Raw genomic sequence first — 15,238 nt, 5'->3', positions numbered from 1 at the left:
ATGGTAAAAGTACTTCCATCACTGTTATAATAAACCCACAGCTGTGCAGAGTGGGCATGGACTGGATTGGTCCCCAAAGACATCTACTTTATAATGTTTCTTCCATTTTTCCCAGCCATACTCCCCTAGGACACATCTTATAAACAAAGGATGGTAAACTTCCTGTAAAGGGCTTTACAAGCCAGATGGTCTCTGTAGCAACTACTTAACTCTTTAATTGTAGCACAATGTAAATATGGGTGTGGCTCTGTTCCAACAAAACAGTATTTACAAAAATAGGCAGTGGGTGAGATTTGGCTTGTGGATGTAGTTTGCTGATCCCTGTTCTGAAAGATTGACCAAAGCAGTGGTTTTTTCTGAAGTATGTCCTTTCCCCAGGTGCTAGCCAACATTGGATGTACAGGATAGTTTTTTTTTTTTTCTCCTGTTAAGTCTAATGTGTACGGCAGTATGTCTTCATTTTATTTTAACAGATAAAGGCCTCTTTCCATTTTATAAAATTGAAATGTCATATACATTTAATAATTCCTTAATGTAGCTATATATTCAGATTTCCCTAACTGTCTCAAGAATGCTTTTTAACAGTTTGTATGATTGAGAGTCCAAACAAGGTCCACATAGTTTCTTTTATGCTGTAAGTCTTTCTTCTCCCTTTTTTTTTTTCTTAAATATAATTCTTGGCCATCGATTTAATGGAGAAGTAGGATCAGTTATCCTATAGTCTACCCTGTGGTATGGGGTATCTGTTTCCTCATGGTGTTTAATTTGATCCCTATCCCCATAGTTTTCATGGACTAAGGGTAGCAAAACCTTGAGGCTAGATTGAAGTCAACCACATTTAGCTTCTTGGGGCAAGAATAATTCATAGGGGGCATTGTGCACCTAAGTAAAAACTTGGTGTTACCGAACTAAGTGTTTGGGCTTTTTTTTTTTTTAATGGAAGTATAGTTGATTTACAGTGTTGTGTCAGGCTGTATTTTTATGTAGAATTTTTCTTGTGTATAATTATATCTATATTTGTGTTGGATTTTTGACTGTTTCTAAACTACTATTTGTTTTTATTTTGCACTCTAATCACAAAAGTTTTTGATGGTAACTCTTTGGTAAGGTGGTCCATGGTTATGCACATGGTCAGTCATGTCTGCTGTCCTTCATCATGTATTCTCTTAATTTGGACTGCCTTTGAAATTAGTTTGAAAGCATACCAGCATTATATATTTGAGATGAACACCAATTTAAATATTTTTCAAATATTAAAAGATGACAACTTGGTTTTGTCTTGATAGCTGGTATCACTTACTTGGAAAATGAATTTTGTGTACTTAGGTTTTCATTGATAGAGTATCTTACTTCCATTCTTGTTAGGAAGAGCTTGGATTTGATTGAATCTCTGCTGAGGCTCGCAGAGGTAGGGCAATATGAGCAAGTCAAACAACTCTTCAGCTTCCCTATCAAACACTGTCCAGACATGCTGGTATTGGCCTTACTACAAATCAACACCTCCTGGCACACCTTGCGCCATGAACTCATCTCCACTCTGATGCCAATTTTCCTTGGAAACCACCCTAACTCAGCTATAATTTTGCACTATGCATGGCATGGGCAGGTAAGATATGACCATTTCTTTGTCTTAATAAACGGACATTCTTTTTTTTTTTTAATTTTTATTGGAATATAGTTGATTTACAATGTTGTGTTAGTTTCAGGTGTATAGCAAAGTGAATCTGTTATTACATATACATGTATCCACTCTTTTTCAGATTCATTTTCCATATAGGCCGTTACAGAGTATTGAGTAGAGTTTCCTGTGCTATACATTAGGTCCTTATTAGTTATCTGTTTTATATATAGTAGTGTGTATATGTGAATCCCAGTCTTCCAGTTTATCTCCCCCCACCCCATAATGGACATTCTTTCTTTTTTTTAATTTGGCTGTGCGGCACGTGGGATCTTTAGTTGTGACATGCAGGGTCTTGGTTGTGGCATTGGGGGATCTAGTTCCCTGACCAGGGATCAAACCCAGGCTCCCTACATTGGGAGCATGGAGTCCTAACCACTGGACCACCAGGGAAGTCCTGACATTTCTTTTTTTATTAATTTTCATTGGAGTATAGCTGCTTTACAATGGTGTGTTAGTTTCTGTTGTGCAGCAAAGTCATTCAGTTATATGTATACATATATCCACTTTTTTATTTTTTTAAATTTATTTTAATTTTTGGCTGCATTGGGTCTTCGTTGCTGCGCGTGGGCTTTCTCTAGTTGTGGTGAGAGGCAGCTACTCTTCGTTGCGGTGCGTTGGCTTCTCATTGCTGTGGCTTCTCTTCCTGCGGAGCACGGGCTCTAGGTGCGCGGGCTTCATTAGTTGCAGCACGCGGGCTCAGTAGTTGTGGCTCACGGGCTCCAGAGCACAGGCTCAGTAGTTGTGGCACACAGGCTTAGTTGCTCCGCGGCATGTGGGATCTTCCTGGACCAAGGCTCGAACCCATGTCCCCTGCATTGGCAGGCGGATTCTCAACCACTGCGCCACAAGGGAAGCCCTATCCACTCTTTTTTAGATTTCCTTCCCATTTAGGTCACCACAGAGCATTGAGTAGAGTTTTTGTACAGTAGGTTCTCATTAGTTATCTGTTTTATACTAGTAGTGTGTATATGTGAATCCCAATCTCCCAGTTCATCCCAGCCCACCCTCCCCTTCCCCCCTTGGTAACTGCAAGTTTGTTTTCTACATCTGTGATTCTATTTCTGCATAATTGACATTCTTTTGATGATGTTTACCTAGAGAAATTGTTAATCATTGAATTTTGACACTGAAAAAGTCACACTTCTATAAAACTTATTTTATCTTTTAGCATCATGTGAGCATTAAAGTATAAAACTTGAAAGAGCAAGGAGGCAAGACAATTTTAAAAAAATCAGTATTATGAAAGGTCTGTATTGCTAGTGTACCAGTATCCTTTCGATAGCAGTAAAGAGCTTAATCATTTATCATAGAACTAGAAGGTTCTCATTTCACTTTTTAACAGTAAATGGAAGAAGATCATAAAACAGTTTAATTGAGGGCTTCCCTGGTGGCGCAGTGGTTGAGGGTCCGCCTGCCGATGCAGGGGACGCGGGTTCGTGCCCCAGTCCGGGAAGATCCCACATGCTGCGGAGCGGCTGGGCCCGTGAGCCATGGCCGCTGAGCCTGCGCGTCTGGAGCCTGTGCTCCGCAGCGGGAGAGGCCCGTGTACCGCAGAAAACAAAAACAGTTTAATTGACATAATTTTGTTTTATCCAGATCCAGCATTTAAATTTTATTTTGGTTCCTGCTGAGATTTCAAGCCCTTGTGCTCCTGCACCCCCCACCCCTTGCCAATTTTGTAGAATATATTTGACAAATACTCTCTTGTCCATTGATTTCCCCCCCGCATAGCCTACATTTTAAATAAAGATATATGTAGAAGCTTTAAGAAAAAGCAGTCATCTTCCCCTTTATATCAATGTGCCCCTTCCCTTTTTAAGATATTCTTGCTGTAGTTTGTTGTAAACAAGTGCTTTTAAAAATTCAGATAAGACTTTATAAATGAAAAACATTAGCCTTGGTTGCATGCCTTTCAGTCAGACCAACTCCATTTCTAGAGACTCAAATCACATGACAGTAATGTTTATCAGACATTTAACCAAAAGTTTGTAGCCCAGACATTCTTAGGCTTTTCTCACCACATCTGTGAGGTGGAAAGGGCAGAGTGGAAGGACTTGTATCTCCACTCCTGGTTAGATACTTGTTTTGCTAGGACTTTCTGTCAGTCTAAGACAGTTACTGGAAAGTGATTTAGACAGTGATAGTAATTGCCTTGCTGTTGCTTCTGTGAGAAACATTTTCTAAATTACCATTCAACTGTACACTTTTAGATCAGTCTTCAAAGACAGGCTGTTTTCCGCAAAAAAGAGAAATTGAATAATTACAAAAAATGAGCATGATCATTTGTGAAAATAGCTAGATTTAGAATGTACAAACTCTAGTCCCAGAAATACTGATAAAACACTACCCTGTGCAGCATGAGAGATGATTACCGTAAACTGTTTTGTTTTTATAGGCCAGTGATTTGTGATTTAATTTAAGGGATCATATAAACTTGATGCATCGTCATATTCTCATCATACTTCAGCTTTGAAAATGTATAGGCAGACTTTTATAGGACAAATAAATTTGTTGTATGTGACTACATGACCCCAGGGTTTTGGGGTAGGCCTCATTTGGGAAATATGGACAAAACTGCTTTCCCACAAAATAAACGTCACTGTAATCAATGCTTGAGGCTTGAGCTTTGTTGTCTGCACTGATACACCTCAGTTTTACATAAATACAAGTAAAATCAGCATTTGCAACAGCCTATCAAAATGGTCAGTAGTATTGCTATTTAACCCTCCTTTTTCTTTTCTTAGGGACAGTCTCCCTCAATCCGCCAACTTATCATGCATGCGATGGCAGAATGGTACATGCGAGGGGAACAGTATGACCAGGCCAAATTGTCTCGAATACTTGATGTGGCCCAGGACTTGAAGGTGAGCTTGGAGGGACAGATTAACGGTTTTTCTTTATTAATGATAAAAAATAACATTTTTATGTAACATAGGTGCTTTAGGAATAATTCACATGTAACTAGCTCTTAGCTAGAATGGTTGAGATTTAGAATTTTTCCTTGTATTGTAGAAAGAGATTGGAAGAAGAGTGGTTTTAGAAATGTAAAAATGTTTTCATTTACATTTCACTGAATTTTGTTTAGTCTTCTGTGATATTTGTAAGGCTGTTTTAAAGCAAGTGATAATTGACCTCAGATGTAATCTGTGAGATACAATTTTTGGAGAAATTGGTTGGCTTTCAACCCTTTTGCAGATTTCATTAGCATTAACAGGGTCTTTTGATAAATAGTGTGATTCTTGATGTCTTTGATCACTGGTAATGGTGTTGTAGTTGTACTTAGGTTAGAGTAAGCCTGAGTTTAGATTTTTTTAAATGGGTAAGGATAATTTTTCACGCTTTTGTGTTTTGCTTTGCTTTAGGTTAAATTATTTGAAAAAACACAGGGTAAAGTTTATTTTGAAGGTAAAGTCATGTGTTTGTCTTTGAAATGTGATCTTATTTTAAGTAGGGACAAGTGTTACCATTGATTTCTACTAAGCTGTTTAAAAAATTATGACTAAGAAAATATTAGCAGTATGTTTTATTTAGACTTGTTTGTGAAAATAAAAACTGGAAACAGAAAATAGGACAGAAAAGTCACTCAGTTGCTTGACTCGTAGTTTCTAATATCCTTTTTCTTTAGGCCTTGTCAATGCTGCTAAATGGTACTCCATTTGCCTTTGTTATTGACCTTGCTGCACTTGCTTCACGTCGTGAATACCTCAAACTTGACAAGTGGCTCACAGATAAAATTCGAGAGCATGGAGTAAGGATTTGTCTGTTTATTACTGCTTTTGATTTTTGATGGTCAAGATAGCTTAAGAAAGTGGCAATGAAGATGTTATTGTATTCTGGATTTTAGTCATAGTGCTTAGTCTTATCTGAAAGCAATTAATGATGAATTTCAAATACAGAGAGACTTTCTCTTTTCCAGGAACCTTTTATCCAGGCTTGTATGACTTTTTTAAAGAGACGGTGTCCTTCTATTTTGGGTGGACTTGCACCAGAGAAAGATCAGCCCAAAAGTGCTCAACTTCCTCCAGAAACTCTGGCGACAATGTTGGCCTGTTTACAAGCTTGTGCAGGGTAAGAATAGCATGCTTGAAAATGACTGTTTAATATTGGAATTGGATTGAATGGATAACTGTTGATTTGAGGAAAAGGGGTTGAATGATTAAAAGTGACAACATCTAAGGTAATCCAGTGGTTTTTAAGTCCAAAGTACTATATATACTACATAAAATATGTATGAGATCTGTTTGAGTTAATTTTTTTGTATGTGGTGTGAGACAGGGTCCCAGATGCATAGTTTTGCATGTGAATATTCATTTGTCCTAACACCATTTGTTGAAGAGACTGGTCTGTCCCTGTGGAATTGTCTTCTAAAAGATCAGTTACACATAATACATGAGTTTATTTTGGGGCTCTTAGTTCTATTCCATTGATCTTGTCTATCCTTATGCCAGTACCACACTGTCTTGATTACTATCGCTTTTTAGTAACTTTTAAAATTGGGAAGTGTGAGTTCTCCAACTTTGCTCTACTTTTTCAAGATTGTTTTGGTCATTCTGCGTCCCTTGAATTTTCATAAGAATTTTAGGGTCATCTTGTCAATTTCTGCAAATAAATTACATAGCCCAGTGAGATTTTGATAAGGATTATGTAGAATCTTTAGATCATTTGGGGGGATAGTGCCATTTTAACAGTATTAAGCCTTCCAATTCATGAATCTGAGATATTTACCCATTTCTTTAGGGCTCTGATTTCTTTCAGTATGTTTGCACTTCTTTTGTTATGCTTATTGATAGGTATTTTGTACAAGTCATGAACCTCCAGTCTAAAGTTGGATAGAAGTGGTGAGAGCAGACAGCCTTATCTTGTTCCTGATTTAGGAGAAAAGTATCCAGTGTTTCAGAATTAACTTTGATGTTAGCTGTGGGTTTTTTATAGTTATATTTCACATTGAGGGGGGTTTCCTAGTTTGTGTGTGTGTGTGTGTGTGTGTGTGTGTGTGAGAGAGAGAGAGAGAGAGAGAGAGAGAGAGAGAGAGAGAGAGAGAGAGAGAGAGAGAGATGAGTTTGGTTTGGTTTGGCTTTGGTTGCGCCTCAAGGCACACGGGATCCTAGATCCCTGACCCAGGGATGGAACCTATGCCCCCTGCAGTGGAAGTTCAGAGTCTTAACCACTGGACTGCCAGGGAAGTCCCTGTTTGGTGTTTTTTCATTAAAGCATTTTGTCAAATGTTTCTGTCTGCATCTATTGAGATGATCATGTGTTTTTTGTTTTTTATTCTGTTGGTGTGGTATGTTATGTTAATTGATTTTTTGGATGTTAGAAAACCTTGCCTTCCTGGGATAAATCTCATTTGGTCTTTGTATACACTTCCTTTTTATATGCTGCTGAATTCAGTTTGCTAGTATTTGGTGAGCATTTTTGTGTCTGTATTCCTAAGGGATATTGTTCTGTAGTTTTCTTGTGTTGTCTTTGGTTTTGGTATCAGGATAATATTGGCCTCATAAAATGAGTTGATAAGTGTCCAGTCTTCTAATTGTTGTGAGAAGGTTTGGTGTTAATTCTTTAAATGTTCCATAGAATTCAGTGAATCCCTCTGGTCTTGGGCTTTTTCTTGTGGGTGGATGTTGTTTACTAATTCAGTATCTCTACTTGTTATTGCTGTGTTGAGATTTTCTGTTTCTTCTGGAGTTAGATTCAGTAGTTTGTGTCTTTCTAGGAATTTGTCTATTTCATCTAGCTTATTTAATTTGTTAGCATACAATTGTTTTATACGATACCCCATAATCTTTCTTGGTTCTGTAATGTTGGTAGTAATGTCCTCTCTTTGAATTTCTGGTTTTAGTAATTCAGGTCTTCCATTTAGTTTATTGCAGCTCTAAACTTTATTATTTCCTTCCTTCTGCTTATTTTGGGTTTAGTTTGAGCTTTTAAAAAATTTATTAATTGGAAGGTTAGGCTTTTTTATGCTAACATCTCTGTCATGTTATATAATTATCATTTATGTTTTGTGGTGAGAACAATTAAGATCTAGGCTCTCAGCAACTTTGAAGTTTATAATAAAGTAGTGTTGACTCTACACATTACTGAAAGTGAGGTGTAGAAGCCTCCAGCTATATTTTTGAATTATCTATTTCTCCCTTTAATTCTCCCTTCATATGTTTTGGGACTCTGTAAGTATGTATGTCTTTCTGTTGGATTGGCCTTTTTATTATTATAAAGTATCTTTGTCTATTAATTTTTTTCTTAAAGGCGATCTTGTCTGAAATTAGTATAGTCATTGTAGTTCTCTTTTGGTTAAGGTTTGCAAGGCATACCTTTTTTCATTTTTTACTTTCAAGTTATATGTGTTTTTTAAAAATCTAAAGTGTCTCCTTTAGACAGCATATAATTGGATTATTTTTTAAAAATCCATTTTGACCATTTCTGCCTTTTAATTGGAGTATTTAATTTATTTACATTTGACATAATTACTGCTAAGGTAGGATTTACCCATGCTCTTTTGCTTAGTTTTTCTATATGTCGTATGTCTGTTTTGCATCTCCATTCCTCCATTACTGCCTCCTTTAGTGTTTTTTTTTTGTTTCGTTTTGTCTTTAATTTATTTATTTATTTATTTAGTTTTGGCTGCATTGGGTCTTTGTTGCTGTGTGCAGGCTTTCTCTAGTTGCGGCAAGCAGGGGGCTGCTCTTCGTTGTGGTGCGTGGGCTTCTCATTGCGGTGGCTTCTCTTGTTGCGGGGCATGGGCTCTAGGCACGCAGGCTTTGGTAGTTGTGGCGTGTGAGCTTAGTAGTTGTGGCTCGCGGGCTCTAGAGTGCAGGCTCAGTAGTTGTGGCGCACAGGCTTAGTTGCTCTGCAGCATGTGCGATCTTCCCGGACCAGGGCTCGAACCCATGTCCCCTGCATTGGCAGGTGGATTCTTAACCACTGGACCACCAGGGAAGTCTCTTCCTTTAATATTAAATAGATCTTTCTAGCATATCACCTTAATTTCCTTGCTGTTAACTTTGACATGTTTTTGAGTTTCTTTTTTCCTTTGGGTATTAAAATTAACATTTTTAACTCAAAACAATGTAGTTCCAATTAACACCAACTGAATTTCAGTAAGATGCAAAAATTTCCTCTAAACGGTTCTGTTCCTTTCCTCCTTCAAAGTGGTGCTCTTGGGCTTCCCTGGTGGCGCAGTGGTTGGGAGTCCGCCTGCCGATGCAGGGGACGCGGGTTCGTGCCCCAGTCCAGGAGGGTCCCACGTGCCGCGGAGCGGCTGGGCCCGTGAGCCGTGGCTGCTGAGCCTGCCCATCCGGAGCCTGTGCTCCACGGCCGCAGCGATGAGGGGCCCGCGTACCGCAAAGAATAAAAAAACAAAAACAAAGTGCTTCTATTGTCAAATAGTATCTTTATACGTTGTGTGCCCATCAAAAGATTTGATGTTATTGTTTAGTGTAATCATTGTCCTTTAAGCCAAGTAGGAGATAAAAGGATTATATATAAGCGAGAAATACAGTCATAATGTGTTTTATATTTCCTTATGTCCCTTTACGGGTGCTCTGTTTTTTCATACAGATTCGAGTTACTGTATAGTGTCTTCATTTCAGCCCAAAGGGTTTCTATTATTTCTTTCCCCTTTTTTTAAAAGTATTTATGTATTTGTTTATTTGGTTGTGCTGGGTATTAGTTGCGGCTCGTGGTCTCCTTAGTTGTGGCATGCAAACTCTTAGTTGCAGCATGCATGTGGGATCTAGTTCCCTGACCAGGGATCAAACCCAGGTCCCCTGCATTGGTAGCGCGGCAGAGTCTTAACCACTGTGCCACCAGGAAAGTCACTCTATTATTTCCTATTAGGGCAGGTCTGTTAACGATGAATTACCTCAGCTTTTGTTTATCTGAGAATATCTTAATTTTTCCTTTATATTTGAAGGATAGTTTTGTCAAATAAAGGATTTCTGATTGACATTACTTTTTCTTCAACACTTTGAATATGCCGTCCCACTACTTTCTGGCTTCCATAGCTATTAATTTTTTTAAAGGGTCCCTTGTATATAAGTTGCCCCTCTTGCTGCTGCTAAGATTTATTTCTTTCAACAGCTTGATTATGTTGTTTCTAGGCATGGATTTCTTTGAGCTTATATTACTTGGAATTCGTTGAGCTTCTTGGATGTGTAAATTAATTTTCATCAAATTCGGAAAGTTTTCAGCCATTTTATCAACAAATACTCTTTCTACCCCTTTCTATCTCCTCTCATTATGTTTTGTTGGTACCTTTGGTAGTGTTGCACATGTCTCAGTCTGTGTTTATTTTTTTCCCTTTCAGTTTTTCAATCTTTATTGGACTATATTCAAGTTCTTGGATGCTTTTTACGTGCTTGAATCTGCTGTTGGGAACCCGTAGTGAAGTTCTCATTTCAGTTATTTTACTTTCTTCTTTTTAAATTTGTATTGATACACTCTGTTTTTTGAGACATCTTTTTCAAACTTCCTGTAGTTCTTTTTTTGTTGTTTTTGTTAATCGTTTATTTATCAAGAGAAGCTGTTCCTTAGCCCAGATATTAGTAGTTCATAGTTTCATAGTTCAGGAACACAGGTAAGTGACAAACTTGCATGGAACTAAATGCAAAGAAATTCTTTATATTCCAAAATCACTTCACACTCTGAAAGATACCAGCCTTCCTCATCTCCTCAAAATCTTGTATGGAATCATAATTTCTGTAGAAGTCTGCATAGGCCTTCTTTCTTGGTGCAGCCACAGCAAACTTACAGAAAGCTGCAATTCCCAAGGAGATAATGAATGCTCCAGCAATATGAAATCACAGACGCTTGGCCAGAAGGCCACGCATCTGAGGTTTTGTCAAAGAACTGGAAGCCATGGTAGTTTTTCTCCTTGACAGCTCAACAACGATGTCCTTCCAGACAGGTGGAGAAATGGCCCTGTAGTTCTTTTGACTTTTTTTTTCTTTGAACATAGTTAAAATGGCTGATTTAAAGTCTTTGTCTGGTTAAGTCCAACATCCGTTCTTCCTGAGGGACAGTTTCTCTTGATAGCATTTTTTCCCTACGTATGGGCCATGCCTTCTTTGTGTGTGTGTGTGTGTGTGTGTGTGTGTGTGTGTGTGTGTGCGTGCGTGCATGTGTTGCATGTCTTATAATTTGTGGTCGAAAACTGGAAAGTTTAAATAATGTGGCAATTCTTGAAATCAGATTTTACCCCCACACAAGCGTTTTTTGTTTTGTTATTGCTCTTTTCTGAACGAATTCAGTAATGTCTGTATTCTTTGTCATCTTTGGTCCCTGAAATCTCTGTTTGGGTAAGCCTTGTGTTCAGCTAAGATTGGAGATTTTCTTATCAATAAGAATCAATAAGCTATTCTTTACCCTGTGATTCTGTATGCATTTTTAGGCACATCTTTAACACTAACTTTAATACTGTTAAACCCACTGAACTTTAACACCTTGTTCTTTTATTCGCCTGTAGTTAACCATTTTTGTTTTTTTGTGGGTTATCTCTGTGTTAGAAAAGTATATATTTTCCTCTTTCCGGTAGAAAAGGTAGTATATTATATACTTATTGCACTATGCTTCTTTCATTTGATCATGTATCCCAGAGTCCATGCCATGAAATTATAGTTTCCTTATTCCTTGTAATTAATCTGTTGTACTCCACTGAATAGATGTTTTGTGCCTTAATAAATCTACCCATTGGTAGATATTCTGTTTATTCCACTCTGTGTCACAAATAATGTTGCAACGAATAGCATTTTGCATACATCATTTTTGCCAGTGTATATTTGGGCCCACCAGAAGTAATTGTTACGTTAAAGGGAAATGCATGTGTAATTTTGTTAGGTGCAAAAGTTTTCTCTATAGCAAGTTCTCCTTTTAGTATAACCAGAGGCAGTTGGTCTATTTCCCCGTTGTCTTGTAGCTAATCTGAAAGTTGAAATATGGCTATCTCCATGAAGTTTTTTTAACATGAAGTTTTAATTGCAGGGGAGGTGGGTATTTTTAACCCAGGTACATAGAGGCTAGAGACAGCTACTCATGTTCTTCTATTTGAAATATCTTTTGGAAATTAATGGTTTTACTACTTACTACTAACTTAAATAAGTAGGTCCACACCGTTAGGAGTTGACATCTCTCTTTTCTTTTCCATGGTCTGTAATGTTTTTCTCCCTTGCTTCAGTGGATGTAAAAATAACTCATTGTTCATTTTCATTTGTAGCCCATATTTTTTATTTTTATTGAATATCCTTGATTTACAATATTATATGTCACAGGTGTACTAATTCATAATTTTTAAAGGTTATACTTCATTTATGGTTATTATAAAATACTGGCTGTATTTCTTGTATTGTACAATATAACCTTGTAGCTTATTTTATACATAATAGTTTGTACCTCTTAATCCCCTGCCCCTACATTGCCCCCTCCCTCTAGTCCGTATTTGAACCACTCATTTTTTTCATGTTGGCAAAAATAAAAAAATTGTAGATTTTGATGTAGTGCTGTTTTTGTTGGCCACGCTGCACAGCATGCAGGATCTTAGTTCTCCGACCAAGGATCAAACCCGCGCATCCTATTTGACATTTTAGAAGTCAGTCAATTCTGTATGTGCTTGCCAAATATAGTTAGTGACTATGGGTATGGCATTTTTATCTATACTTAAATAAAAGTCTTATTTTTGACTATGAGAACCTAGTCTAAAAAATGCTTACCTGTTTACTTTGATATGTCCAGCTTTGGGCATAATTTTTGATGAAGTAGTTGAGGATATGGAATGTTTCTTACAGCATAGTATTTCAAAATACATAGGCAACACTATACACAAGGCTTAATTTCAGAGGTGTAAAAAATATTTTCAAGAGAAAGCCAGTGCTCAGAAAATCCTGGTGATTAATGACAGGTGCAAAAACATGGGATATGGTGGAAATTTGGCCATAGGTTCTAGCAAGTTTTCTTTATTAGAAACCTAGATTTGTTTATTTAGGTGTTCTAGGAAATAATAAGTGACGTTTTTCACTTTTCATTTCTCTTAAGGAGTGTTTCTCAGGAGTTATCAGAAACCATCCTCACCATGGTAGCCAACTGCAGTAATGTTATGAACAAGGCCAGACAGCCACCACCTGGAGTTATGCCAAAAGGACGCCCTCCTAGTGCTAGCAGCTTAGATGCCATTTCTCCTGTTCAGGTAAATGAACACTACACTTGGTACATCTCCATTTGTTCATAGACTTGGAATAGAATAAACTTGTACATCATCATTAATAATCTACTCAAAGGAAATTTTTGTCTGAATTTATTATATTTTAGATAACTGCATGTCTAGTATCCACTTAAAGGAGATCCGTAAATAGGCATTGTGGTTGAGAATAGATTTTAATCATTAAGTAGAAAGAACATGACTATGAGAGGAAAGATACAAAACAACTTATTTAGGGCTTCTTTTTAAGATAAGAATAACTTAGACTTGAGAAATAAGCACTGCCTTTGAACCTGATGTGTCTTGTTTGTAGCTTCACGGGCCAAGCAACAGTGCTAGAGCATAAGGACTTGTTATAACTGGGGCTCTTCAGCTCTCAACTGAACTGCTCTTTTAAAAACAAGGTACATTTAAGTTACTCCCTGACACCAACCACCCCCTTCTCTCTGGGAGCAACATATTCCGCTTCTATTTTCAGCTGCATTGAATGGCAGATTGGGGTTTATTTTAAGAAAAGAAAGAGCATTTAGTGATTCTTCAGTGACCACTTTATAAAAGGCATTTTGTGTATTATTTTCTATAGTCACAAAGGTCTGAAATAATGCCACAAACTAAGAAGCTTAGAAGTGCAGTTATTAGATATTTTATAAAATCTTTTGGTGAATAGTATACCTTGTTTTTTGTTTCTGTTTTTGTTTTGGGGTTTTTTTTGGTTTTGATTTTTTTTTTTTTTTTTTTAATCAGAGCTGATCTCCTCCAACCCCAAGATTCTCAAATTTTGACTAGATATATTTGTTTTGACTAGATTTCTAATTTCTAATGCTTTTATTGTGTTGAAAGTTAAATAACTTGCATTGAGAGAATTCTTTTAAAGGGGCTTACGGGAAATTTTACGGACTGCCCCATGTCACTACTAAATGTTTAGTAGTACAGCTTCAGAGAAATTCGTATGAAATGTTATTCTTGAAGTTTTATAGCCCTCATATTGTGGCTCTGGTTCTTTGGCAGGGGCTAACTCTTTAAACCTAGTCCATCTATGATATAATAAGAAAAATGACTGGTACTCTTGATTTGGGGATTTAAGCATCATCAAGATTGTGTGTGGTTTTGCAGTTTATATAAAGCATTTGAAGAGCTGTTGCTAAAGATTGCTTTACCTGTGTCGTTTGTCTGCCTTTGCTTGAAGTATGTTTAATACGTTTTTATAATGTTTTTCTTTAGATTGACCCTCTTGCTGGAATGGCATCTCTTAGTATAGGTGGTTCAGCTGCCCCTCACACCCAGAGTATGCAGGGCTTTCCTCCAAATTTGGGTTCTGCATTCAGTACCCCACAGTCACCAGCAAAAGCATTTCCACCCCTTTCAACCCCAAATCAGACAACTGCATTCAGTGGTATTGGAGGACTTTCATCACAGCTTCCAGGTAAGGGGGTTGGTGGGTAGGGGTGCAGATTATTTGTAAGCCTCATTGTGCCTTAGTGTATATAAGGTGTTTTGGAGTCACTATGATAAAGGAAAGCTGCTTGAACTAAATCGTGAAAAATTGCGCTCATATCCAAAGTTGGGAAGAGAAAAACACTACATTAATTTAGTCAAATTGCAATGAGGATATTTGTACTTGTAAAGTTAGTTGAATTATTCAGTAAGGATTGTATTATCAGATGATAGTACAAATATTAAAAGTGTGTTAACCACATTCTGAAGAACTTAGGCTTAGATCAAAACTCATAGCTTTATGAATTACTCAAGGTTGGTATAATAAAGGTAGAATATTTCACACACCAGATTCAGGTATATGTTCTGCCTTTTTGCACCTACCTTGGAAATGATAGTAAATCCCTAAAACTTTTCCACATATTTTGGCTTTTTTTTTTTTTTTTTTGCGGTACACGGGCCTCTCACTGTTTTGGCCTCTCCCGTTGCGGAGCACAGGCTCCGGACACACAGGCTCAGCGGCCATGGTTCACGGGCCCAGCCGCTCCGCGCCATGTGGGATCCTCCCGGACCGGGACACGAACCTGTGTCCCCTGCATCGGCAGGCGGACTCTCAACCACTGCGCCACCAGGGAAGCCCCACATATTTTGGCTTTTAACTTAATGTTGAAGTAAAGGTTACATTTTTTCCCCCTCTAGTAACCACATGTTTCTCCTAAGCTATCTGAACCTTTTATTGCCAGAGCATAAGTTTAGAGTACTAAAACCTAAGGAGTGAAATGTTGTAATAACTCTGTAACCTAGTTACCACTGAGTTAACAAAAGACCCTAATTTTTTAATTAATATAATTTTTTAATTAAAAACTTATTTTTTGATGTGAATAAAGTCAAGAATATGAGTAACGATAAAACTTCTGGCTGCCTTCGTTCTTTCT

General features: G+C 37.5%; 1 protein-coding gene and 1 pseudogene across 7 annotated transcripts in view; one reads left to right on the top strand and one right to left on the bottom strand.

Annotated features, from left to right (window-relative positions):
* The window catches only part of CNOT1 (CCR4-NOT transcription complex subunit 1), a 100,368-nt gene that overhangs the window by 52,158 nt on the left and 32,972 nt on the right, over positions 1 to 15,238 (top strand). For all 6 annotated transcript variants that reach the window (XM_082677367.1, XM_082677365.1, XM_082677369.1 and 3 more), the window contains exons 13-18: positions 1,366 to 1,606; positions 4,426 to 4,545; positions 5,307 to 5,429; positions 5,598 to 5,749; positions 12,707 to 12,857; positions 14,091 to 14,292. In XM_082677367.1, coding sequence (XP_082533493.1) covers positions 1,366 to 1,606; positions 4,426 to 4,545; positions 5,307 to 5,429; positions 5,598 to 5,749; positions 12,707 to 12,857; positions 14,091 to 14,292 — 989 coding nt within the window. The remainder of the gene's footprint in view (positions 1 to 1,365; positions 1,607 to 4,425; positions 4,546 to 5,306; positions 5,430 to 5,597; positions 5,750 to 12,706; positions 12,858 to 14,090; positions 14,293 to 15,238) is intronic.
* On the bottom strand, positions 10,312 to 10,539 carry LOC309837066 (cytochrome c oxidase subunit 6C-like; annotated as a pseudogene). Its single transcript has one exon. The product of its transcript is annotated as a cytochrome c oxidase subunit 6C-like (transcript).

The sequence above is a fragment of the Grampus griseus genome (assembly GCF_964374135.1).
Source record: "Grampus griseus genome assembly, chromosome: 19".
NCBI lineage: Eukaryota > Metazoa > Chordata > Mammalia > Artiodactyla > Delphinidae > Grampus > Grampus griseus.
This window is presented reverse-complemented; position numbering and strand designations above follow the sequence as displayed.